This window comes from Chrysemys picta, chromosome 14 (assembly GCF_011386835.1).
Source record: "Chrysemys picta bellii isolate R12L10 chromosome 14, ASM1138683v2, whole genome shotgun sequence".
NCBI classification, from domain to species: domain Eukaryota; kingdom Metazoa; phylum Chordata; order Testudines; family Emydidae; genus Chrysemys; species Chrysemys picta.
The window spans coordinates 32,574,541-32,601,528 of record NC_088804.1 but is presented as its reverse complement, the minus strand read 5'-3'; the positions used below and the strand labels follow the sequence as shown (position 1 = coordinate 32,601,528).

Sequence of the window (26,988 nt, the reverse complement as noted above, 5' to 3'; positions counted from 1 at the left end):
TCTGGGCCTGTCTTGTAGCAGGAGGCTTCTGGGTACACGTCTGGCTCTGTTGATTTGTTTCTTTATTTCCTTGTGTGGGTATCGTAGTTTTGAGAATGCTTGGTGAAGATCTTGTAGGTGCTGGTCTCTGTCTGAGGGGTTGGAGCAGATGCGATTGTACCTCAGTGCTTGGCTGTAGACGATGGATCGTGTGGTGTGACCGGGGTGGAAGCTGGAGGCATGAAGGTAGGCGTAGCGGTCGGTGGGTTTTCGGTATAGGGTGGTGTTAATGTGGCCATCGCTTATTTGTACGGTGGTGTCCAGGAAGTGGACCTCCCGTGTAGATTGGTCCAGGCTGAGGTTGATGGTGGGGTGGAAGCTGTTGAAAGCATGGTGGAATTCTTCCAGGGCCTCCTTCCCATGGGTCCAGATGATGAAGATGTCATCAATATAGCAGCCATGTTAGTCTGTATCCGCAAAAAGAACAGGAGTACTTGTGGCACCTTAGAGACTAACAAATTTATTAGAACATAAGCTTTCGTGGACTGCATCCGAAGAAGAGGGCTGTAGTCCACGAAAGCTTATGCTCTAATAAATTTGTTAGTCTCTAAGGTGCCACAAGTACTCCTTTTTACAATTATAGTGTCATCATCCTGACTTTGTTGCTAAGGTTTTCCATAAGAATATCCCCTACGATAAAATTCTTCCATTCAATCCTCGAAGGGATTTTTCTTGAAGGTTCCCTTCATACTTATAGCTCTTCTCTTTTTGGTCCATACAACCTATCTTCTGGTTTCTCAACCTGCTTGCTATTATGCTCTAGTATATGCCTCTTCTAACCCCTTTTTATCCATTCACTCAGCCCAGCAACGCACAACTTCCTCCAAACCAGTGGTGGTGTTACAGTCTCGCAACCCTACTGCTAGTGTCAGATGCATGACCTCACTCTCCTGTATAATTTTCTAAAAGTATAATCATAATTATACATTTTGCTGCCACCACACCAACTGGGGGTATGCAGAGGTCTTCCAGGGGGTCCTCAACTCATCTAGCTATTGGCCTAGTTTTACAACAGGCTACATAAAAAGCACTAGTGATGTCAGTACAAATTAAAATTTTATACAATTACTTGTTTATACTGCTCTATATACTATACGCAGAAATTTATGTACAATATTTGTATTTCAATTGATTTATTTTATAATTATATGGTAAAAATGGGAAAGTAAGCAATTGTTCAGTTAGAGTGTGTCTGACACTTTTGTATTTTTATGTCTGTTTTTGAAAGCAAGTAGTTTTTAAGTGAGGTGAAACTTGGGGGTACGCAACCCTAAAAGGGGTTTCGTAGTCTGGAAAGGTTGAGAGCCACTGATCTAAAGCATTCTGGCCATTTCCCTGTGTCTCACCAACCCTCTACCCCTGCTTAAAATACATCTTAAAAGTCCATCTGCCCTACTCTGCCTATGATCTGACAATCATTGGCCGGTTTCCCATTACAGTTCTTATGAACCTTTCACATCTCGTCTGACAAACACCAAGACGCATAACTTTAATCCATATAGCCTAGTATCCTCACATATGCACTGATTAGGAGGTCCAAGAGCATATAACCCTATGGTACTGCAAATTAAAGAGCCCTCTGGATAGATGTGCAATTCGATAGTATACATCAGGGGTCGGCAACGTTCGGCACGTGGCTCGCCAGGGTAAGCACCCTAGCGGGCCGGGCCAGTTTATTTACCTGCTGACGCAGCAGGTTCAGCCAATCGCGGCCCCCCCACTCGCCGCGGTTCGCCATCCCGGGCCAATGGAGGCGGTGGGAAGCAGTGCGGGCCGAGGGATGTGCTGGCCGCGGTTTCCCGCCGCACCCATTGGCCCGGGACGGCGAACCACGGCAAGTGGGGGCCGCGATCGGCCGAACCTGCCGCGTCAGCAGGTAAATAAATTGGCCTGCCCCGCTAGGGTGCTTACCCTGGCGAGCCGTGTGCCGAACATTGCCAACCCCGGTATATACCCTCTTGGAAGTCTCATAATGGAAAGAAAGGAGCCCACACTCACAAGTGACCCAATCTACTGCTCTCTGGGTATATTGTTAGCCTTTCTTGGTCAATAGTATCAAAGGCTACTCCCAGTTCTAAAAGAATTTAACATGGACACTTATCTTACTCCATCGCCAGATGCAATGTTATAATACAGCTATGTGAGCCAGTGGTATGATAGAGCACTTTGCATATGTCTACACTGCATCTGTGAGGGAGCCTCCCAGTCCAGGTAGTCAGACTCATGCTAGTGGGGTTTCAGCTAGCATGCTAAAAATAGGACTGTGGACATTCTGAAGCTCGGGCTCTCAAGCCTAGAGGATCAGGTGGGTATGAGAGCTGGCGCTTCTGCTGGAGCCAGAACACCCAGATTGCTATTTTTAGAGTGCTAGCTTGAACCTGTCTACCTGGGCTAGGAGACTTGCTCTCAGCTGCAGTATAGACATATCTTTAAGACAACATTTTCTATCCACATTGAAGTAGGTAGCCCAGGAAAGTCTATTAAAGTGAAATAAAATTTTCAAACAGATACGCTTTGCACATCAGCCAACCCACGACAGAAGTGTGCCATTATGTTTCTTGCCTGAATTATCCACCCAGAAGAGAACACCGCACATACCACTATCTTTGGATCCAACACTGAATAAATCTAGAGTAGTTAGTAAATGCGTGAATTTCTATTCCAAAAGATGCTTTTCCTATTCTAACTACTGATGTTATCAGGAAAGAGCTGAAAGAAGCCTTTGAACAACCTGTGCATTAAGCACTCCTCAATTTTTACTGTCTAGTATGTAGTTTTCATTGAATCATTCTAAACTTTTTTTGAAGACTTAAAGCAAGTACTTTTGTTAAAATAAACAAACACCAATTTGAGCAAGATGCACTGTTTTTGGCTAGCTATTGTTTAAGAAAGACGATTGCTGTTTATTTTCTGCTGATGCTGTTACTGGATTTTCACTATAGACAACATTTTATTCTGAATTTTTTCACTTGATTATCCTAAGTCTCATCTAAGCTCTTCTTTTATAACCTCTACATACCCCTTTACCAAAGCTAGCAGGGGCATCTCATCTGCTCAATTACTTATTAGTGTTGCTAAAGAATACCATTTCCTCCTGTGGCTGATAAAATATTAATCAACAACAGGAACAGAATGATTTCCCAGTGTGGATGTCTTCTAATGGTAATACATGGAGTCTAAGAGAGATCTGGAGGTCATGTAATAGCTTTTGAAGGAAGGGAGGGGCTCCCAGACAGAAATGACATTGTATACAGAATAGCAAGATTGTATTCAAAGAGCACTGGATAGATTAATTATTGCTGTTCTGTAGAAAAGAATCACAAATGTCATTACAGGAATGTGTGCAAACATTTACTCAGGGAAACAGGATATGATTGAGATAATCATGGGAGACTTTATGTTAATTTATTTAAAAAACTTATTGGGACTAAAGAATTTTAAGCTGTAACTTGCCAATTGAGTATGTCAGGGTAATATAGGAGGCAGGTTTTCAACAATATTACAGAAGTTTTTGAAAGTTGACACATACGCCTGTAATTTTAATAAGTTATTAAAGTGCTTTACTGCCTCACCACAACTCCATCTCGTGGTATTTTCATTCCCACTTTTTGGTGTGGGAAAGATGAAAAACAGTGAGGAAACTGAAAAAGAAAAAGGCTGCAGCAGAGCTAGAAACTGAACATTGATTTCCTGATTTACAGCCCCGTGCTCGAACCGCCACCATCCTTCCTCCCCATGTTTATGTAACCTCACAAGCACAAGTTGAAGAGCATTCATATTACTCTAAATAACAGATAATTAATGTAAAAAATTACAAGGAATAATGGACTAATCATATGTTATAATATAGAGTGCATAAGCATAGTAAATTCTCAGCCTTTGGTCTCTGGTTCAGGAGTCAGACTGAAAATAACCACATAGACGAACTTAGCAAAAAATATCAAATCAGATTTTTAAAGGCGACTTTTAAAAAAAAATTCAGACAGAACTACTGGAGCAATAATAAAGAGGTAGCTAAGGCTATTGGAAGTCTGCTCTTCCCTGAGGAAACAATTTATAAAGTCTGGTTTGGTTTTGGACATACTATTAATCTACTGGGATGATTTTTTAATACATAGACTGTAAGCCCAGAAGGGACTGTCCATCAGGATCATCTCATCTGACCTCCTGCATAACACAGGCCATACAATTCCACCTAGTAAATTCCTGCATCCATTCCTGAGCTAGAGCAGACATTCACTCTTAACGTAAAGATTTCAAGTGTTGGAGAGTCCATCACATCCCTTGGTAAGCAGTTCCAATGGTTAATTACCCTCACCCTTAAAACCAGGCATCTTATTTCTAGTCTGAATCTGTCCAGCTTCCAGCGATTGAATCTTCTGATGCTAAAGAGCCCACTATTAACTGAAATCTTACAGATCATGCATGATGTGCTACATAGGCAGACAGTCTCTGTCTGTCAATGACAGCATGCTCACACATGTTCCTCATCAGATTCTTGCCCCTCTGCTTCAATCTTCCCTCCTGCTGCCTGACAATGCTGCTCCTTGTTTCCTAAACTCTGCGCTCCAAGAGGTTATCCATCCCCATTGGAGCTTTGAAGTTCCACCTGCTGCTTTCCTTATTTATTTTCCCCCACTCTCCCTGGAAATTTCCTACAGTGTATGGGGCTGAGATTCCATTGGATCTTTACAAAATGTCATATGATTTTCAATGGCCCCAAGAAAAGCATCAAAACATCAATATGTAGTTAAGCTACATAGCATTTCTGCTGAAGTGCAAAAGTCGCAAAAGGCTACAGCAGACCCGGGTTACATGCCCTTTTGACCTATTTAGCAGTCACTCAGGTGTTCCACACAGCTGTTATATCAACCAGTTTCACGTACGTTTTCTGATGAGACCCAAAATAGATGAGAACTTCTTTATTAAAAACCAGACTCCACCCATCAAGAACACCAGTATGCATATGCTGCAAAAGTGGTGCACGGGCTAGCCTACCCACGTGTTGAGTCACTCTAGCATGTAGAGTGAAGACACTGCAGCATGGGCTACAGCACAGGTAATCAATTATTTTTAGTCAAGGTCCACATTTCTTGGTCAATGTATAGTCAAGGTCCAGACTCCAGAGAAAATAATAGTATAAAAATAATAATAATGATAAGTAAATAAAAAGATTTTGGGGTCCGTTCAAAAGTATTTGGTGGTTCGGAATTGGCCTGTAGTCTGCCCTGAGCTGCAGCATGGGCAGTACAAGCCCAGCACAGACCCTGGGCATGAACTTGGTTTGTTAGCCTACTCAGCTATTGATAACTGTGCTAACTGGTCTCAAGCTAGCCTGTGCAGGCTAGCCCAGGCACCGCTTCAGATGAGACCCTTGACTCACTGGAGTAACCAGCAGAATTGTGCTATGTATCCACAGAAGCTATTTTGGGATTCTCCAATTCTGGGTTTCACTGGTGAGGCTCAGGAAGGACTGCTGATTTAATTGAAATATTAGAAATTGTGCTGTTCGATTGCATGTGTGTGATAAGGCACCTTCATATTCATAAATCAAGAACATCAAATTCCACTATATTACAGTCACTGATCAAATACGGTGGCAGCTCTTTGGGTTTGACAGGAAATGACTCATCGTGTTGGGGCAGTGAAGAACAAAGGAAAACAATGGCTTGCACAACTAAAACTTCAAGCCCTAGGTCACCCACCAGGGCTAATTGCAGAGTTGGGAATAGAATCCTGGTCTCCGGAATCCCAGTCAAATGCCCAATCCATTTCTCTGCTATTTGAAACAAGATGTGATAATTCATGAGTTACAGGAAAGATTAAGTTACAACAGATTTTTAGCATAAGTGAAATAGCGTGTATATCATAATAGAAAACATTTCAAATATATATTGTATACATTCAACAGATTCATTTTATTTACATTTAATCTTTAAAATATTTTGGTATTGAAATGGATTCCCCTCCCCCCAAAAATGTAAGGAACGATCTCCTTGACTGAAATCACAAAGATGCCTTTGTGCGATTTTTATGGTAATAATTTAGGATACAATCTTGCAATGTCCAGGTTACCTCCTGCAAGGATGCTGAGCATTGTCAGATCCCATTGAGACCTGTAGGACTGGATAGTACTCAGTATATCTTGCAGCTCTGGCTCTTAATGAGAAGAAAAATGTGGGTGGTGAGTTATTTTTGATAAGTAGTAATAGGATGAGAAAAAAGTAATATACCAGAAGTTGATACATTACTTGACATGTCAATTGTTGGAGAGTCGCTATATTGAATTTGTACCTACAGCAAACACAATACACAAGATTCTAATATACTGCAATGTTTGCTACATATTTTCAAGCTGATTGTATTGACTTTGTAAACAAGGATTATATGAAAAAATAAAGACTTCTGTACCATATAATATTTACAAAGTGAACAAATCAATCTTAGCTGGAAATAAAAACACAATATCACCAGTGTCACAAAAGGAGGAAATAAACTGACCATTTGAAATGAGATCAGTTACTTAAGTTTAGAACTGGGTCACCTAAGTCATGCAATTGCTGACTTATTTTATTTTAAATATTGGGAGAGTTGCCAAGAGCTTGGGATAGGCAATCCTAGTATGTGTATTTAAAAAAAAATCAAAATAAAATAAAGTGAATCCTCATGTCACTACCATGCAGTTCTCAATTTCCACAGATCAGTTCAGCCAGTGGGTAAAATAGGAAATAGCCCTAAACGTACAGGTCTAAAGCCCCAAAGAGACGATTTCTGGCATTATTTAGATGTAAAGCTGTGTTAAGAAAACACTGTTTAGATTATGCTAAACATACATTACATCCTTCGCCTGCGCCGCTTCTCCGCGCCCCCACTGGCCCGGGATGGCTAACCGCGGCGAATGGGGGCCGCGATCGGCTGAACCTGCTGCGTCAGCGGGTAAATAAAGTGGCCCGGCCCGCCAGGGTGCTTACCCTGGCAAGCCGCGTGCCAAACGTTGCCGACCCCTGCTCTAGTGCCTCTGTGTTTAAGAGCAAAGGCTTGAAATCTGGCTAGGGAATCACAATGGTGTCAGCGATATGCCTTCTTTATCCCCATGAAATTCTGTCTAAATTTGGCAAAGTTATAAGCCATGGAAAGAAAATAAAAATAAAAAAACCCTGCATTTGTTCAGTGGAGACTTGTTATAGTTTGGCAGCTAAATTCTGTGACAATTTCACCCATACTGAGCATGCTCCGGCCCAGGACTGCAGGGACTGAAGAGGTTTCTCCCCGACAATTGCTGCTCCCAGCTGATGCAGGTCACTGTCGTACTAAGCACCATGCATCAGAACTGAGAGCAGGGAGACAGACTGAAACAAATGAAGCAGGTGCCCTACAGACATCAGGCTCATATACCACACACACACTGATTCATTCATTGAGCACCATTCATCCTGTGCACTGAATGAAGTGGGGTACTGTGGAAAAAAGTCAGATTATGTAATTAAAGACTGTATCATTATGAAAAAAAAGGTGGTGAATTAATGCTATATGGGAAATCTTAATTTTGGCACTTCCTAATTTGTGAGTGCTTGATTTAGCATTTAAAAAAATGTTATGTTGCAGTTGTTTGCATATAATTGTAGATGAGTTGGCTGCCCACATGTGCCTTCTTGTGATCAAGGTGCCTCTGCTCTGCCCTGCCCTATATTCTCCCTCTTCCAGGCCCTTTTACAGAGACTCCACACACATGCTTGTCCAATTGCCTCCCTTATAGGGGTCTGGGTTTATTCAGATGGTAACTCAAAAGTAAAACGCAGAGTGCCAAGGCATGGCTCTTACCTCAGAGCTTGGGTGAGTGAAAGGGTTCCTTCATCTAGTCCTTTTCCTTTTTCCTGAGTTCTTTGGGGTGATCCACCTCAGGTTCGGTTTTCAGCCGTCCTGCTCAGAACTGACTCCCCTGTAGACTTCCAGAGTCAGCTCTCCCAAATGACTGCTTCAGCTCTTTTTAAGGAACTAACAGCTTTTGGTTACCTCCCTGCGCCAGGTGGCTCTAATTAGCTCATTTAGCAAGTCTGCTCCAAGCTTCAAGTCTTCTGCAGGCAGCTCCCTCACAGTAATATAACAATATATCGTGGATAGGGAAAGAGTGAAATGTTGTGCAAGTCCAAATGGGAGTGACCAAGCCTGGAGGCCTCCATGGACCTCTTCCATATGGAGAAGAGTAAAACCAGCCAGGAGAAGACTTCAGTCACCTGTCATCATCATTCACTCAACTGATACTCCGATTCTGAGGGTAAAATCCTACCCCACAATTAAGTCAAAGGCAAAACTCCCACTGACTTTAGTGGAGCCAAGATTTCACCCTCAACCTATTTCCCCACCTGCCATGTGTGTCTTACTGTTGGCTGTTGATCCCTCTTCATCCTGCCTTTCTCCTATCAGTGGAATACTACAGCTGTCCAACTTTGTTTTCCCTGCCCATTATACTACTACTTATCCCCTTCCCTTCATTCCTCCCCATTCCCTCCTCCCTTTGCCCACCTCCCTTCTTTTCTCCAAAAATCCTTCCCTGCTCTCGCTTCAGCCCAGAGAACCCCACTACAACTCTCCTCCCACCCCCCCCCAAAAAATCCCATAACGTTTGTTATTCAAGTTTTGTTTGTTTGAAGGATGAGCATAAACAGAGTCCCCACTTCAAAATCAGGCCCTAAACAAGCATGAGAAATTACCCCCCCCCCCTTTTTTTTTTTTTTTTTTTTTTTTTTTAAAGAAAACAATTCCAGATTAACCCTAATAAAGAGATGTTATAGTCTTGGGACACAATACATAAGAACACATACACACTGAAACCAGTACATTTTTTTAAACAGAGCTAAATTTATTTTCATATTTCGTAAAATATAATTTACTCTCGTCATGAGACTCTGTTTCAAGTGTCTACTATGAGCAGAAGTTACTCCTAAAACGTAAATGTATGAATAGAGAGGTTTATACTGAAATCACTAAGATTCTTACCTATCAGTAATGTGAACAAGAGAACTATAAAGTATTATATATTTGCTCTAATTGCTGTCTCTATTTTTTAAATAAGAAATTAAGTCTGATAGAATATAGCTATAGATATAGTTTTAAATCTACACACTATCTGGACAACATCTTTTTTCTTGGTGCTGCTCAGTTAAATTTTAGCACTAGCACTGTTTACAGAGTTTGTAAGTTTCTACTATCTATATTGAGATTAGAAGCTGTTATCTCTAAATCTGTTCTTTCATGTGCCCAATTACTTTTAGATAACTTATTTTTCTATGTAAAATAGACCTGAATGAAGGCATCCTACACATTGCACAGACAATAAAGTGTATATAAAAAAGGACTGTTTTAGTACTAAGTGAACAATTTGTCATAAGCAGAGTGCTGTATTTAATATTCAGATCAAGGCATCACTGTCTCATCCCAGCAAACCCTTTTGACAAAAGCCATCCAATGTCTGCCAGCAGTATCGAGTCCAGCTGAGGACAAATTTCAAGATGAACCTGAAATCAATTTGCCATCAAATTTTCATGCATCTCCCAGACTATCTGTGGCATTTTAATTACAAGCACCCTAGGCGGGGGGTACTACAGATATTGACACTTAGCTCCTACAATAAACTTTATTGGCAACCTCTGTCTGAATGTAGTACTCAACTAGAATAACAAGAAATATATGAAAATATGCAAACAGTAACATAGTATAATCAATTCATAATCTTTTCCTCCAACTGGCGGACATCTCTACTATAGAAACTTTTTTTAGGCTTAAAATAACTGCTTTTGGAAAGAAAATTCACTTTTAAAATGAACCAGTACAAGACCTCAAGTCTTTTTCAACATGTACAAAGTATCTCATTTGGTTCTTTTCTAGTTTTGTTTGGCGGTGTTGATTTACAACATTTAAATTAATCTGAAGCAGTTCTTCTAACCATTACTAAACTGTTTAGTTTAACTGGACTACAACTGGTGCTGACAGAGTGAGAGACTACAGAGTCAGTAAATATCTTTACATTATATCTAGCCTCATTCCTCTTTTGAAGCTTTTTCTGCACAGATTATAAAAGACTGTAAATCTTAGTAATTAAGGATCTAAAATGGAAGGGACGCCGGTAATTTGCTAAAGTAATGCAAGATTTCGTGTTTTCTAGATAAAGACATGCAGGGGGAACACATGTACTCATAATGTCCTCTTATTGAGCATACTGAGGGCAAGGTTGCTTGAGAGCCAATTTTCCACATTATGAAAAGTTTAGGAGAATGAAAGATTTATAAAAGAGACATTTAGAGAGGTCACCATGCCAAGAGAAGGCGGGTTTGGAGTGCACAGTGTAGAAAATATGTGGGCAGAAGAAAAAGAAGGTGAGGTCACCCAGGAGAGATGACAAACTTTGAAATAAAATTGTCAAAAGAAGCCTCTGGTTTCAATGTGAGGCTGAATATTGTGACAATATAAATGTTGAGTAGGAAAGAAAATGTAACATCAGCGTATATCATATTGTATCCTGACACTAGAAGGGAGGGAGTGTGGAAGAGGGGAAACACTGATAATAGAAGAGTATTTGATATTTAAAACTGTGGCGTGCTTGATTCAGGTGAGGTTTGCTATTTCCTATGTCACAGGAGAGGAGACAACAACCGTTGATAAGCTGCTTACAGGAGATCTGAAAGTGCTTGGATTATTGGTTCACACTGAAATCCTACCAGATACTATAGGTATGAGATGCTAGAAGCCCTAATAAATTGACTTGTAAGATTAGGAAGTGAGATAAAAACAAAGTAGTTTGGGATAGTTGTTGCATGTCTCCAACAAAGCACAAGAAGGGTGTGACCTGTAAATCGGTACTATATTAATATGAACTAGGCACCTTTTACAAAGCACCAGCACGATCTAAACAGGATAGCTAGAGCACTTTACAGCTCAGACCTCTCTGGTATGTAAGAGCACTTTACAGCTCAGACCTCTCTGGTATGCTTTGCTGTACCATGTAGACAAGCCCCAAGGCCTTAGAACAGATAGCAGCATTCCTAATCTTGTGGCCCCTAAGTGGCATTCATCTTAACATATGAAATCCAGAGTATAGTCTATTACCTATGAGGACTGATATCTAAATTACTGGATATAAGCACCAGTTTTCCACTGGACAATAGAAAGTAACATCAAACACGGGCTCCACTGCACGTTTCCTTTAATATAATAATTCAAATGTATGCCACAGTGCTGAGTGCATAACTATATATTGAGAAATAAACTACAAAAGAAATTCTACAAGAATTATTGATGACGACGTATTTTACACACAGTAGTTAATAAGTGGTGCCTCTACAGGACAATATTTAATAATGCCAGTTGTTCCCAGCTAGACACCCCAAAACACATGCATTTCTAGTGAACATAGCTGCACCGTACTTTTCTTAATTGCTGTACAGAAATTCCAAGTTGTAATAAGGGAGTCGTGGTTCAGTGGTTAGAGCAGAGGACTTTGGGCCAGGACTTCTGGGGTATGTTCCTCTTTCGGTCTCTGACTTGAATGCTGATTAGGGAAGTCAGTTAACCTCTCGTGCCTCCAAGTACTCACCTGTGAAATGAGTATACTACATCCATCAAAAAGGGTTCTTATGAGATTTAATTAAATGTTTGTAAAGCACTTGATGTGTAGGACCTACAGTATCTTCTTATGTTCTCTTTATTGAAATCAACGGGAGGTCCTGCTTAAAAAATGAGGGCATCTCATTGCCCAAGTTTTTAAAGTTTATACTTGAACTGAATTTTTTTTTTAATCCTACAATAGTGAAACCTACAACTTCCAAGTTCAGAGGAAGCATAAAAAATGTGATCTACTTTGTACTGTAGTTAGAAACTTTCTTACTGCTTATTGTATGCTAATCTTCAATTGACTATGCTTAGCAAATTTGACAACACTATGGTTTTCTAGTAAAGCAAAAAGAAATCCACATCTGTTCCCTTCTAGACAGGATTTCTCCTTAAGAGAAATCACAAATGTTCCCCAGACTTCAGATTTACAGGCACACTCTAAGTTTGTGAATGACAACCAAGCCACAATGCCCCCTGGTGGCTATTAAAGTCAGTGACATGAAAATGCTAATTCTTTGACTATCATAGGAACTTAATTCATTTTAAAACTAAATTATTTTCAGTGTCTTTATAAATAAATCATATATCGATATATAAAATAAACAAACACATGTGAGGAGGCGTATTACCTAGATGATGTGTACACACATTTGTGCATGTGTATACCTATAACATTATATAGAAGTCTTTAAAAAAAAAAAATCCCGGCAGTTAACATGAAGGCTAAACATTTGCATCATTCTAGGTTACTTGATAAAAAAATGTATATTTAGCTGCTAACTCCCTCTGGAGAAGTTATATGTGACAAACAATATTCCTTAAATTCATAACTCTGCTAGACACTAAAAATCATGGACTGAAAAAAGACAGGATTTATGGCTTATTACAGCAATCTGTAACCCACTAATCCCCTCTTTTTTGGCCTATGAATGCAGAGGAGTTAACGGGCCACTCTACGTTGAATGGTCTCATATATGTTTTAATTACTTATATGAAACAATCTGTTCCACCTTGCATTTAGCTGTGACACTTAGAGTTACCTTTCCCAGACCTGAAGAAGAGCTCTGTGTGGCTCAAAGCTTGTCTCTGTTACCGACAGAATTTTGTCCACTAAAAGATATTACCTCACCTACCTTGTGACACAAACCATTTTCTTTTAATTTCAGATAACAAAGGGTCAACATTTTAATTTCAGGGAAAGGTTTCACATTCTGAATGTTATGCTTTGTAGCTGAATTCTGAAAATCCAAAATGCAGAACAAAATAAGTCAGTGTATACAGATATTGAGCATTTTTCAGCTACCACCACATTGGCACAAGCTGGTCAAAACCTCTGAAACTAGACACTGAGGGCGAGATCCTTCCATCTAATCTGTGATGTGGATCTCAGATAGTAGCTTATATGATGCATTATCTTGGCTCTCAAAGCACAAACAGGGACTCTAAAGTTTATTTAAACCAGTCTCTGGATCCATACCATGTAAATAACTTGGCTAGCAGATTTCAAAAGCAGTTCTAATTTGGCCACATGTATTTCTGATTATTTTAAGATTATTCAAGATAGTTAAATCCAAAGCTGACTGTGAAGAGATATAGAGGGATTTCACAAAACTTGGTGACTGAGCAACAAACTGGCAGATGAAATTCAAACAATAAGTGCAAAGTAACGCACACTGGAAAAAAATAATCCCAACTACATATATATAATGATGGGATAGAAAATAAGACAGAAAATATAATGCCACTATATAAAGGCTTAGTACGACTACACCTTATGCAGTTCTGGTTACCCCATCTCAAAAAAAATATAGTAAAACTGGAAAAGGTTCACCAAAAGGCAACAAAGAGTATCAAGTCTTCCATATGAGGACAGAGACTAAAGATTAGGGCTGTTCGGCTTAGAAAAGAGATGAGTAAAGGAAGATATCATAGAGGTCTATGAAATCGTGAAAGGTATGGAAAAAGTGAATAGAGAAATGTTATTTACCCTATCCCACAATACAAAAATCACAATGACATTAATAGATGACAGGTTTAATACAACCAGAAGGAACTTCTTTTTCACACAGTGCACAATTAACCTGTGGAACTCATTTCCCTGAGATATTATGATGGCCAAACGTGTAACCGGATTCAAAAAAGTACTAGATCAGTTCATGGAGCACAGATGCTTCAACGGCTACAAGCCAGGATGATTAGGGATGCAACCTCATGCTCAGAGCGACCCCAAACCTCTGACTGCTAGAAGCCTGGAAGGGAAGACCTGGTGAATCACTCCAACTATCCTGTTCTGTAGACTGACCATGAAGCTCTCTTCCTGGCCACTGTCAGAGACAGGATATTGGAGCTAGATGGACCATTGGTCTGGCCCAGTATAGCAGTTCTTATGTTCTTATGATTGGTTTTGTTTTAGAGCAATGTACAAGCAATTCGGAATCTAATCTCCTTAAATTATGGTCACTTTCAGTGACGATGTTATTTGATTTCGTTTTTAGATAGAATCACTCATACACGGTAGTCTGGAGTGAACAAGCAAGTAGTACTATTGCAAATATTAGCACTAAAGAATAACATGTCATTTAAGACATTCCCTGAAGGATAAAAGGTTCTTAAAAATCACAAAATTAGTTTGGTGTTGGTAACAGACAATTCTGCCATGTGCATCATTATACATATATTCGGAAATGCTTAGTTAATGTTTGTACCGTGTTCTGAAGATGTAAGGTGCCAAAGTATTATCATCATCATCATCATCATCATCAATGTGTTTTGCATATCAGCACTGAAACTTTAAATGAACCTGACTATAAACATATTGAAACATACATTAAAATTCACTTGACATTACCTTTGTAAGTTTCAGACTGCTGGGGCAAACAAAAAAGGGCTTCACGGGAGTGGTTTGCACTGTTACTGCCACTGTATTTGAGAGACTCATCTTGCATTTGGATTGTGAAATCTATCCAGCAGTCAGACAGTGCAGCAAGATCCATGTTGCTGGCAGATTCATTTCTACCATCCTAATCGTGTGTCATATCCACATATAATGGGAATATTTGCATGTGGATTTCACTGAAAGTAAAACGTAACCCTAATATATTTAGTTTGAGCACTGGGGAACCCTGATGGCCTAAGGAAAGTCATTAGTCAGTCACTGTACAGTTTTCCACATTAGGTAATATAGCACCAGGGGGCACCACACTCAGACTCAAATTACCCCCCAATGCATCAGAACCAGTGCATTTGCCCTGCAGAACATGAGGAGGAAAAATTGAAGAGATGGAGGAAATTAAATAGGACAAAATATTAATGCTATATTAAGGTTTCACTGTTAAAATCGCAACAAACAAGGAAATAAAGTTTCAACAGAAGAAATATCTATATAATGATCCACCGATGTATTATTTTCTATTCCTGTTTTCTCCATTAAATGTGTGGTTCAACACATTCCTCTTTACACTGTAAAATGTATACTATAAACCAGACAGTACATGAAACTTGGCAGAGTTAACATTGCTGGGAAAGCGTTGAGTTTTGCATGCCCTCACTTTTTTGAGTGTTTAGCCATGCAACATCTTGCACAATGCATTAGTACTTTTTCTTTGCACTCCATACAAATTTAAACAAATTCTTCATGAAAGCCTATATACATTTTTATTGTTACCAAGAGAAGTTAATTACTGAATGAACAGCAAGTCAGAAATCTAACCCATTAGGACAAAAAACATAGTTTTTGCCTGAAGAAACTATTAAGTAGTTTCATCTTTCTCTTAGAAGACTAAAAATCTTAATTGGCATTCTATTTTGGATAAATCTGAGCCATGCCTTCATTATGTTTGTTGCAAGGGAAAAGTGATGGAGATGCAGAGGATAAGGATTTATTTCTGAGTGCAGTATCTTTCTGAGTATTTCCACACAATCCTGCAGTACATCTTAAACACAGGAAACCAGAAACTGCAGATTTGTTCCCTACTTCACTGTATTCCACTCAACTATGAATTCCTCTTCATCTATCAAATAAATCAATGAGCTCTATAAAAAAGCTGCAAATAGATATAATCTGCTCTGCGGTCAGTTTTGGGACTTTAATTCCCCCCAGGAAAGGCCGTCTTTGTCCTTTCCACTTGTAAAAGTTTCAAACAAGCACCTTTATGCTTTTTCCCATGCTGCCCCTCACACTTGGGAAGAACTTTCCATAAATCTCTGCAAATCCACTTCATTGTTCTCCTTCAAACCTCTCCTTTTGCAGTGATGCCTACAAAAAACTTGACAAAGGCTAGGCCAGTGATATGCTGAGACCACTGCCAGCCTTGCTGACCATATTGTCTCACTGTTTCCTTGTAGTCCCCTATCTGTTTGTATCCATCTGTTGTCTCTTGTCTTATCCTTAGATTATGAAGTCTTTGGGACAGGGAACATCTTTTTGTTCTGTCTGTACAGTGCCTAGCACAGCGGACTCCTGAGCCATGACTCGGGCTTCTAGGCACTATGGCAATACAAATAATAAATAATAATATATGCACAGATTCTATGGATCTCATTAAGTCTCAGTGCCATGGATTTTTCAGCGTAACTGCCACCAAATATAAATACCACCACATTGAAAACAATTCAAGAACTAATGAAATACCAAAACTGAATTTGACTTAAATCTCAAACGAGTTTGTCTTGTAGTTCTCTCCAGTGAAAAGGGCAAGCATAGAACATTGAATAGGATGTGTCAGAAAAAAAAATACTCCATCATTTTAACTTAATGTTTTCCCAAGAAATATTTGGAGTTAGATTCTACTTTACATTGGCCAGATCTTTATCTCTGAGGTTCTGAGCACCCTCAAATCCCACTTAGTTTTAGCCCTTGCCAGGATTGGGCCCTTTGTTACAAAGCTTCTCTCTCTATAGGACCAAAATCCGCTCCCTCTGCTCAGATCCAACCCTCTCACCTGCACTGTGGGGTTACATACCTCTTACTTTGTCAGACAAGTACTTGTTCTCCATAGATTCTAGGACCTGGAGAAGTTTTGATGTTGTGTGAACGATATCCCGCTCCAGGTGAAAATTACACTGGCTGAAATTTGACCAAAACACATTGGTTTTGACCAGCTCTAGTAATAAGCTTTAATTCTAACCATACAGTATATATACAAATATTTAAAATAAACATTTACTCTTCACAGATATTCATGGATATATGGTAATATAAGCAGTGTGGGCTAGGGCATAGAACACTATAGTCAGGAGGCCTGGGTTCTAGTCTTGCCTCTGCCACTTGCTGGTTGACTTTGGGCAACTCACTTCATCTCTCTGTGCCTCAGTTTCCAATCCTATATTTTGTCTGGTCTCTTTAGATAAGCTTATTACTTAGCAGAAAAGGTCCTTGATCATATTTGGAAGCTGGAGGTGCTCCGACAATACAAGTGATAATAGTTAAAATTTTAAGAAAATAGGTTAAAAAACAGACACATCTAGAGAACTCACAGAATTTAAGAGAAACACAATGGGTTGGATTGGGCCTAGTCAAAATGTAGGTGGTGATTACCCAAGGGGAATAGAGTAGGATGCATAAAGCCTTTTCTCCTCACCCAATCTGCTTTTTCTTTTGTCTCCTGCATAAGGGCCACGTAATGGCTCAGAGGAGCACAAGGAATGCCCACAGCACTCAAAAGGAGAGTGGGGATGAGGAAGGGCCAAACCATCTTGCTAACTCCCATCTCACCACAAAGCATGACAGATGCAGTGGGGACAGTAAGCTGCATTTCCTCACATGGCACCTCTGCAGGTGTGTTCCCCCAGAGGGCCAGGAACCTTAGAGAGGAAATCTGCCTCCAAGCTCTAACCCGGGGCAGTCAGACTCCATGCTACATCTAATGCTGTGCTGTCCCTTAATGGCACAATTTAGCCCTATGATGCAGCTAATAGGCAGAACTCTGAACAGGTCACAGAAGCATTTTGATTTGTAACGTCAACCTCTCAGGGAAGACAATTGGGCAAACCCCAGGCCAATCCCCCTCTGGAATTTTCCCTGGATTTTCCTAAATGGAGATGCCATATTTTTCCTATGGCTCACAGCAAGGCTAAAAACACAAACTGTAGCACAAATCAGAGCCTAGCGCATACCTTCAATCAAATGTGTTTTTATTGATCCAGCTTGGGTTTGGAGGAAACAACCATTTTTTCCTCTTCAGATTTACCTAGATACCTTTGTTTTCATATCATGTTCATCAACGTGGTATCTCATGGGCATGGTTCCTCATAGGCATGTGAAGGGGAGTATCTTCCCTTGGTCTCCAAGAACTTTCTCAAGTATATGCTCAGGACCATAAAATTATTATCGCACCTCCCAGGGGACACAGGTGGAGCTCACGATGGGCTGGTTGAATAGAGCCATAAACTTGTGATCCCAAGGTTGAAAAATTCTCCCTTTTTAATAGATCCATATAGTACAGTATTAATGTGAAATCACACCACTCTTTGCTGGAAAAGGCCTGATCACCCATGATATATGCACACCTGCAGATGAAGTGGGAGAAGTGTAATTTTTAGGCCAAGACTAAGTCATCCCTAACCTTCTAGAAGTCCGTGCCAACATAGTGAAGAACAAGAAATTTGAGACTCAACAGTAAGAACAAAGTGCTGATCTAACTACCTACACCAAGACTTAAATTTGTATCCTCATGAAGTGAGGATCTAGATGACTAATGTATTAATCCATTAAGCAACTTTGGAAACCCAAGAGACAATGGATTTCAAATGAAAGTAAAAAAAGACTTGGAAGAAGTTTTAAAAAAATACAAAGAGAAAGAACTCCACTACGCTACTAACATCTTTGTAGTAGCACAAAAGCTTGGGGGTTTTTAATTAAAAAGTAAAGCTGCATCCATCAATAGAATTCTTGCCATCCTCAAGGTACCGCTTCCCTCATGCATTATCTTCTGATTTAAATTAAAATCCCCCATACAGCTCCCCAGCCAGTTAGGAGCCACCCTTAATTTAACATCCTCCAGTAGAAGAAAATTAGGACTACCCATGTAACCATTAGAAAGAGTTTTAAAATTAAAAGGGATGTACTTGCCTACACAGAGAAATTTTGTCATATCTGCCCATTTTTCTTGTTTGAGAAAGGAATATCCACTGATTCGTGTACTTGAGTCCAGTCTCTTTCCGTGCGGAAAGTGGGGGATCTCAGCCTCTCTTTTCCTCTTCTAGATATTTTCCAAAGATAACACAATTAAATAAATACCAGTAACACCCAAACTAAATACAAACATATACTACATACATATACTATATACAGATGGTAGTATATGCAAGCAATATACAAACCAGTCCATCAGTAAAGGAAAGTATCTAGCTCAGGACTGAGTTTTGTTCTTTGTGTTCCATATCCCTAATAGAGTTGGTGGAGGTCAGATCAGTGCAGTTACTTTTCTCAAGGAGGAAAGAGAGACAGGTATGACAAAATGTCCCTTTTCTCCAGGGAGTAGGCAGTATCTGAAAAAGAGGAACAGGAAAATAGGGATATGTCTAGGAAAATAATGTGGTGGTTAAGGAGAAACATGGCATATACAGCCTTCCAGCTGAAACGTGTGTGTCCATTTTGCAATGGCTAGAGAACAGCAGCATTGGACCAATTTGTATAGTGGGGGTGCTGAAAGCCATTGAAAAAAAAAAACTATAAACCCTGTATATGATGGAAACTATTTCAAGCCAGTGGGTGCTGCTGCACCCCCAATACCCCTAGTTCCAGCACCCCTGATAGTGAATGTATGTGTGCTGGGCCTGGTTGCAGCTGTAACCATTCCTGTGTTCCTCTTTGGGATAAATAAGTCTCCTAGAGGAGATTATGGCTGTGCTGAATGAATTCCTGAGGGATGATACAGAGACTTTGTTAACACTATTGATGGAGTATATAGGAAACGTACACCTGAGTATGGAGCCTTTCTTGCTGAAAGAAGGGTACTGAAGAGGGAGTCAGAATACTCCAACTTTCAAATTGCTCCTTAGACATGAGTCAAGCTATTAGGTCCAGGATTTTTGAATGTTTTTACCACAGAGGTCCCTGAGATAGAAAGTCTGTGTGGGGCTGGGGAGAAAAATGAAATCAGTGGTCCCGTTGCTGGGGAGACCAACTCCAAGAACCAACGTCATCTGGACCATAAGGGGTCACGATAATCACTTTCATCTCTGTTCTGCTTTACCCTCTAAATAACTTTGGAAAGCAGAGAAATTGGAGAGAAAATGTTAAAAGACATTATCCTTCCTGAAAAAGGAGATAGGATAAGAACCAGGAGCCACAAAGGCCAGAGAAAGATACAATTTTGAGAAGAAGGTACGATCAATGGGCTCAAAAGTTGCAGAAAGGTCATGGAGGATGAAGGTGGAGTACAGGCCCTAAAATGTAGCCAGGAACAGTTTGTTAGAGACCTTAGTGAGAACGTTTTTTCTGGGGCAAAAAAAAGTTGAAGCTAGATTGGAAGGAATATAGGATGGAAGGCAGATACAAGTTTGAGGCGGCAGTTGTAAACCACACATCTGATAAGTTTAAAGATGAGGGGAAGAAGGGAGATAGGCAGTAGTTGGAGAGGCAGGTTGCAACTGTGCACACCTCTAGGAGAAAGCAAAGTTCAGTAAAAGAAGACATTTTCGAATCAGACTGTCCCGCACTAAAGTTGACAGCTGCACTGAAGTGCCTGCCTTAGCCTCAAAGGTTTGTTTCTCACACAATCATCATCCCTAGAGTCCTGTATGTGGGAAATGAAAACTGTAATGATCTATGGCATAGATCTGACACATCAAAGAGTGAACAAAAAGCAAGATTCTCTTGCAAAGACAGAACAGAAGTCAGATCGCTGCAAGCCCTTTGCCACAACTTGAGATTTGGGTTGCAAACTTGGGGGACTTCACATCTGGTCTGGAAGATTGTGTGAATGCGTGATGAAAGATATTAAAACGTGTATATTTAAAAACTGATGAGCTGAAAAGAGGCAGTGCATTAGAAATCTAAATCTTGATGTCACTTCTGAAAGAGCGGAGACAGCCTACATTATTTTTTGCTCCCCTGAATGCTGAATTACGGAGATTTGATATCTCTATGAGCTCTGTTAATTTGTTATTTGCATGGAGACATCATAGCAAAACCTTTTCTACATTAGTGCTGCAGACAGCATTCATGCCTGAGAACTATAGGGAAGAAATTTGCAATTTTCCAGAAAGTAACTGCAATTCCAGGGTAGGGATATTTCTTCTCTATATAGTAGCGCTCATCAGAATTGCTTGTAAATAAACAAACTGACCAACATTGAGAAAATACAAGTGCATTTTCATTTCTGTGCCCTGTGAGATTCACATTTGTTCATTAAATCCCAATATCTTTTTCAGAGCCGTTGCTTTCCAGGATAGAGTCCCCTATCTTTGTTCAGAGATGTATATGTTTGCATTTAGTCATATTAAAACACACATTCTTTGCTTGCTCCCAGTTTACCAAATGATGCAGATAGCTCTGAATCAGTGACCTGTCTTCATTATTTCCCACTTCCCCCATGGTAATAAGCTCTCATAAGCATTCATAAGGTGTCGTCTTTTTTTCCCCGTGCAACATTTCAAAGATAATAGTGCTATAAGCCTGCCTTAATTTCATACATATTTGGGTGGGGGAGCTAAAATTCAGAAACTATTGATGAAATCCTGGCTCAACTAATTTCAAAGGAAAAACCCCCATTGACTTCAGCAGGTTTTTGCCCATTGATTCCATCATGTGACCAAACACCACAAATGAGGATAAAACTTCGGAGGCAGTTGTTCCCAATGAACTGGGAAGAGCGTTTTCCAAGGTACACTCTGGTTGGTATCTTTTGGCCCCAAAGATTCTGTGCCTCCTTGAGACACAAACCCAAAGTAGAGATTAAGGTTGTTTTCAGAAGTTTTCTTATATGGCAGAAATCCCCCCCCATTGCCCCCCGCACCATGGTTGATTTACAGAAATTTCAGTATAAATGAAATCGTTAAAAATAATAATGTAGTAAAGATAACTGCATCTTAATGGTGCTATATTTAAACAAAGCCACTCACAATCGTAGGCATAGGATATCTACATCATAAGTCAGTTTTATTATAGCACAGTTTTCTTTTTATGCTATTGTCCCGCCATACCGAAAAAAGGACAGGAAACGTTTGACATGGTTTTAGTCAGGCCACAACTTTATTATTAGATGTCTGGAACTACCCGACAGATAAAAGTGTACAGTGCAGGTAACCCCATGGTCATTCCATAATTACAGGGGGTGGGGGGGTTCTGCCAGCTCCACCTCTTTTTCCATGCAGGTTCCTCCACAGCCAATCCATTGCTGGGAGCTCACCATCCCCCCACCCCCTTCGTAGGAGGATTAAGGTGGACTAATAAGAAAGGGAGGGTGGCTCCCTGCCATACCAAACATAGGCGTCCCCAACCTCCCTCCCATTCCGTTTTTTTAACGAACACCTCCTTTTTAAGTCATTTTACAAGCCATTTATCCGGACACTGTATACCTTCCCTATGGAGTACCTGCACAGGACATCTGCCCCACACTTATATAATGAGTTGCAACATACAACCTACTGCCCTTCATGAACAAAGCCCTTCCTGAACCTGCTGTGAGGAAGGCGAAAAACCCCCAACTCCAACTAGGCCAATCTGGTGGCAAGGGAAAAATTCCTTCCCAGTCCCCCTAAACAAGGGGGGGCTAGTGCAATGCCCACAGCAGGTCTTGACCAAACCTGGTATTTCACCACCTAAAGGGGAGGAAGGATGGATGCTGTCTCAGCCTGCTCTGGGCAAAAGTGGGCATCACGCACAGGGCTGCCCCTTAAAAACCCTTCCACCCATCCCGTTCCCAGGGGATGAGTCAGCGTAGCCATGCTGGCCCCTTGTCTCCTTTTGCAGCAGTTTTCTTCTCTCCCCCTCCACCTCCAACCATAAACCCCTGTTCCCTTCATTTGGCCAGCCAGACCCCCCCCTTGTTTTTTTTTATTTAAGTCCAGCTGTTGATAGTGAGCCTTAACATTTCTGTATCATGTCAAAAATGTTAACTAGAACTAAAAAACAGACAAAAAAATCAGTATGATAAAGCCATTTAGTGTAATGATAAAGAGAACTAGGAATGGTTTCTAATAAACTAATATTGGTCTCCCTGGAGGGTTAATTATGTCATTCTTTATATTAAGGAGACTGTAAATTTTCTGTTTCAACAGATGTTCTCTTAAAAGAATGGCTTATTTGGGAAATGACAGGTCTTTGCCAAAGCTTACCCCACTAGAATATACAAATTAGTATCCTCTAACTACAGACCCACGTATTATGAACTTTTTATTCACAACAAGCCATCAGCTAGTTCAATAATTATATGTAAGACGTTGTGAACCACTGAAGACATTTACATGCTTCTCAATGGTTAGTTCAATCACATTGTTAGTTCAATGTATGTTCATCGGTCAACTACATTGGTTAGTTTACATGCTTCTCAGTGTCAGCGCTAGCCACAGCGAAATCATGGTCACAACTGAGTGAAAAGTGGTTTCAGTGCATCCTCGTTTAGTGCATGTGATTTGTTAATCTTTGCCAAGTTTCTACCCTAAGCTCCTCTGATGCTGGCTAATACTTCTCCTGGCCTCCTTGTGCTGGGGTCTCGCATTTCTAAAATGGAGATTGTAAACCATGTGAATTTTCTTTTCAGGCATCAGAGCACAAAAAATGTTGCTGGAGCTTTGTGAAATGCATCAGTTTTACTTTGCAGGATTTAGTTTCAGGCTAGTTTATATACAGAGTTTTATCTTGAGTAAACCCCCTCAAAAAACTGACAAGTTAACTCTGCATAAAACATGAGTTATTTCCCCCCCCCACCCCCCCGCTACCAGTTTCCAACTAAAATCATACATTGGCCCAGGCATATGGAAGGTGCACAAACCTAGATATACCTTTTGGTAACCTGGTTTGAGTTATTCATGAATATTTGCTTTAAAAAACCCAAAATAAATAAATTTGCTTTGACTCTGTCTGTGCAAAAATTATTCTAGATAAGTTCACTGGCAAGAAAGTTCAAAGATTTTAAATTTTATGCAAATAATATAGAATGTTCCCCTAAATCAAATGCTGGACATGTAAACATGAGTATTCACACCAAATATTTGATTTTAAAGGTTGGCTTCATCCAGTCAGGAAACAGAAATATGTGAGCTAAGTGTCCAATCAAAATTAACCAAAAACAGCCAGAATTTTGGATATCTGATTTTTATGACAAATTTCTCACAAGTAAGATACAGACCAAAGATTATTCCAAGAAATCATTTATCATATAAATCTGAATACATTGCAAGTCAAGTATTACATCCAAAATCAATCATTTTATTAGAAGTCAAGTTTTAGTTGCTAGTGAGGTTTCTGATTAGTCAAATTCTCAGTCATTCCAAAGTCAGATATGCCCACCTGAGATTGGAGTGAAACTCTGCAAGGACTAAACTGTATAAAATGACCAGACCTACAGAGATTAGGACTTCCACAAAACCAGAGATTCACCCTGAAGAGTATAAGAGGTCTTGGGTCCAAACATCCAGTACCTACTGAAGTATATGGAAAGGCTCCCATTGGCTTCCAATGGGCTCTGAATCAGGCTCTTGTTAAGCTGAGCTCTGTGAACTCCTAAAACCACTGGGACTCCAATTCTGGTTCTCCACAGTTCCTAAACTTCATAATAAAAGAGGTGCCATGCCAGGTGTCAGGAGGGAGCTGGCTAAACAGACTCTTTTGTGCAGGTTTCGAAACCAGCTGCACTAACTCCCCCAACTACGTATGCCCCCAATTCTCTGAAAATTTGAACTGAGAGCTTGAATGACTGGGGAATACTGTGCTATATACAAACACTTCCTATTGCTGAGGCTTACAAGTGACAATAATTCTTTATGGATTTGGTTGCTTTAATGGGAGAAAAATAAATAACCAGATAGATTGTATAATTAGCCAAATATAATGCCAGGGCAAGATAAAAATACCTCCTTGCCAAACAGTCTATTGATTAGTTTTAATGATAGTCCAGTATTTAGATAGTAAATAAGTGGCTATTGTTCCCAAGAGGGATAGAAAGAGCTAAATTAAAAACACAGTTTTTGTCAGTGTTATTTTATTGTGAAATTTAGGATTCTGTTTAACTAGCAGCTTTGCAAAAGGTGCATACTTTTGGTTCAGTCAATGGCAAAACTTCCACTGCTTCAATGAAGTCAGGATTTCACCCTTTATATTGGTATGTTATTGGTTATTTCATTTCATTGTATTTAACAGGATTTTTTAAACTAGTACTTTAAGTCAATTTCTACCTATTTGGCACTCATCCTTAGACTATAATAGGTTGGTACTGCCTTTTTCATTTTCAAATTCACGGTTGCTTGATGGTCTTAATTTTCTCATAGTATTCAAAGATGACAGATTAATAGGTGGTTCCCTTCAACTATGTGGGCAGATCTTTAATGGATCTCATTAGTTTATATTACGATAGTGTACAGAGATGTGGAAGCAGTTCCTAGAGCACAGTCCACACCAACACTTGCACTTTCAGATTAATATAATCCTCACTTCTGTGATTCAGTAGAACCTAAGTCAATTGCTATGAAGACGAAACAAAGTAAATAATTTATCTAGTATAAATATTAAAGAAAATTGTAGAACATATTTTGGTGTTCCAATCTTGTTGCTACAAAATCATCTAGTTATAGCTTCTGGCAAAACACAGTTGTCCTTAATATCACTGAAACAGAGCCTTCTGAGATTTCCCAAGCATATATTTTAGATCTGCTTGCTGTCTAGGACACTTAGTAGTATACCAGGATTCTAGTCAACTCAGCAGAACATTCTTTGGGATCTCCTATCAAAATAAGCTGAGCTAGGAATGGATTATAAAAAAGAAAAAAAAAATCACATCAAATCCAAGTCAAATTTGGCACTTAACCAAAACAACCTGAACATTTATATTAACACAGCACACATAAAAGGATTTCATTTTACACAAAACATTTTTATTTAACTTTAGTGGACTCTTCTTAGCAGCTGCTTAGGTTTCTAGGTAACCACGAAGTTTAATAAACCTGTACAATGATAATTAAACACTGTAAATAATTTATCTGCTTAATCTTCCTAACTGGCCTTTTATTCCTTTGTAGAAAAGTGACCCATGCTGACATTCTGAATAAGGTTGGCAAAATAAGTGCAGTGAGGAGTGGTAGTATAAAGTGGATTTGCTCTCAATAATGTATGAAGCCACATGCTGGGTAGAGGAATCCTCACAAAAGCGGTACCACAGCAATCTGTTCCTTTCATCTGCAGCCAGCATTTAAAGTGAAGGTGCTGCTCCGAATCAAAAGCACAATCATTCATTTGTGAGCAGATGTCCTTCACACGGCAGGCAGCGCTTTTTCAAAACAGAGCTGAACAAATGCACTGCTGTGAGACAAGTTCCCCTACCCATTAAAGAAAGAACACAGTATATATTAATTTAGCAGGTTGTTGAATGTTTTAAAGTAGAATTTATGAAGCAGAAAAAGCATGTGGTGAAACAAAATGGCTTTCAAACGAAATATGAAAAAAGTTCCACTAATTACTGTATTATGAAGTGCAAGAGTCTGATGCACGTCAATGGTTCATGCAGAAAATAAACTGAAATGAGTTAGATGTGTGCTTTGCATATGCTTACTAAAGGGGTTCATTAGTTCTGGAAAGTATATGCCGGAGGTAAGGTGCAGTATATGTGTATACTGCATTCCCATTTGCTTGAAACACTTGAGGTCAATCCAAAGTGAAATATATTTAAAACTATCTTCTAGGCAGAGGAGCTGCCCAGCTGGTTACATGTGCGTGTTCGTAGTCTCCCCCCGCCCCGTGACGTACATACACTCCCTGGAGACTATTTCTTTGTTTAATCAAAGCTCAGACTTTAGGGTGTGATCCAATTGCTATTGAGGTCAATGGAAAGACTCACATTGCCTTGAATAGGAGCTGGTTGGGCCGTTTGTTATGAAAATCGCAGTGGCTGGAATTCTGCACTGTGCAACAACACAATCAACATATTTTGTTCCTAATAAATAATAAAATATTGTGCAAATCTGTTAAATGAATATCAAAACCTCTATTTTTACTCATAATAGTCTGAAGGACTAAATTTAAAAGGACTTTCCCCAAGTTATATATCAACTATTATGATGGAGACAGAGACATTTTAAAAGCATGATGTTGTCAAATCAGGCACTGTTAAAGATTTAAAGCTCTATTTAGAGGGGATGTAAGTCAGACCAATCTCTTGCAGGTATAGAAGGGGAAGGAGGCAGCAA

The 26,988-nt window shown here is 39.7% G+C and overlaps 1 protein-coding gene across 7 annotated transcripts in view; it reads right to left on the bottom strand.

Annotated features, from left to right (window-relative positions):
* WWOX (WW domain containing oxidoreductase) overlaps positions 1–26,988 on the bottom strand; it is a 674,139-nt gene that overhangs the window by 414,591 nt on the left and 232,560 nt on the right. For 2 of the 7 annotated variants that reach the window (XM_065567631.1, XM_065567636.1), the window contains one exon: positions 16,093–18,845. The exons of the other annotated variants lie outside the window; for them this stretch is intronic. In XM_065567631.1, coding sequence (XP_065423703.1) covers positions 18,498–18,845 — 348 coding nt within the window. In that variant the 3' untranslated portion in view covers positions 16,093–18,497. Of the gene's footprint in view, positions 1–16,092; positions 18,846–26,988 lie in introns of those variants that run through there. 7 annotated transcript variants of the gene reach the window in all.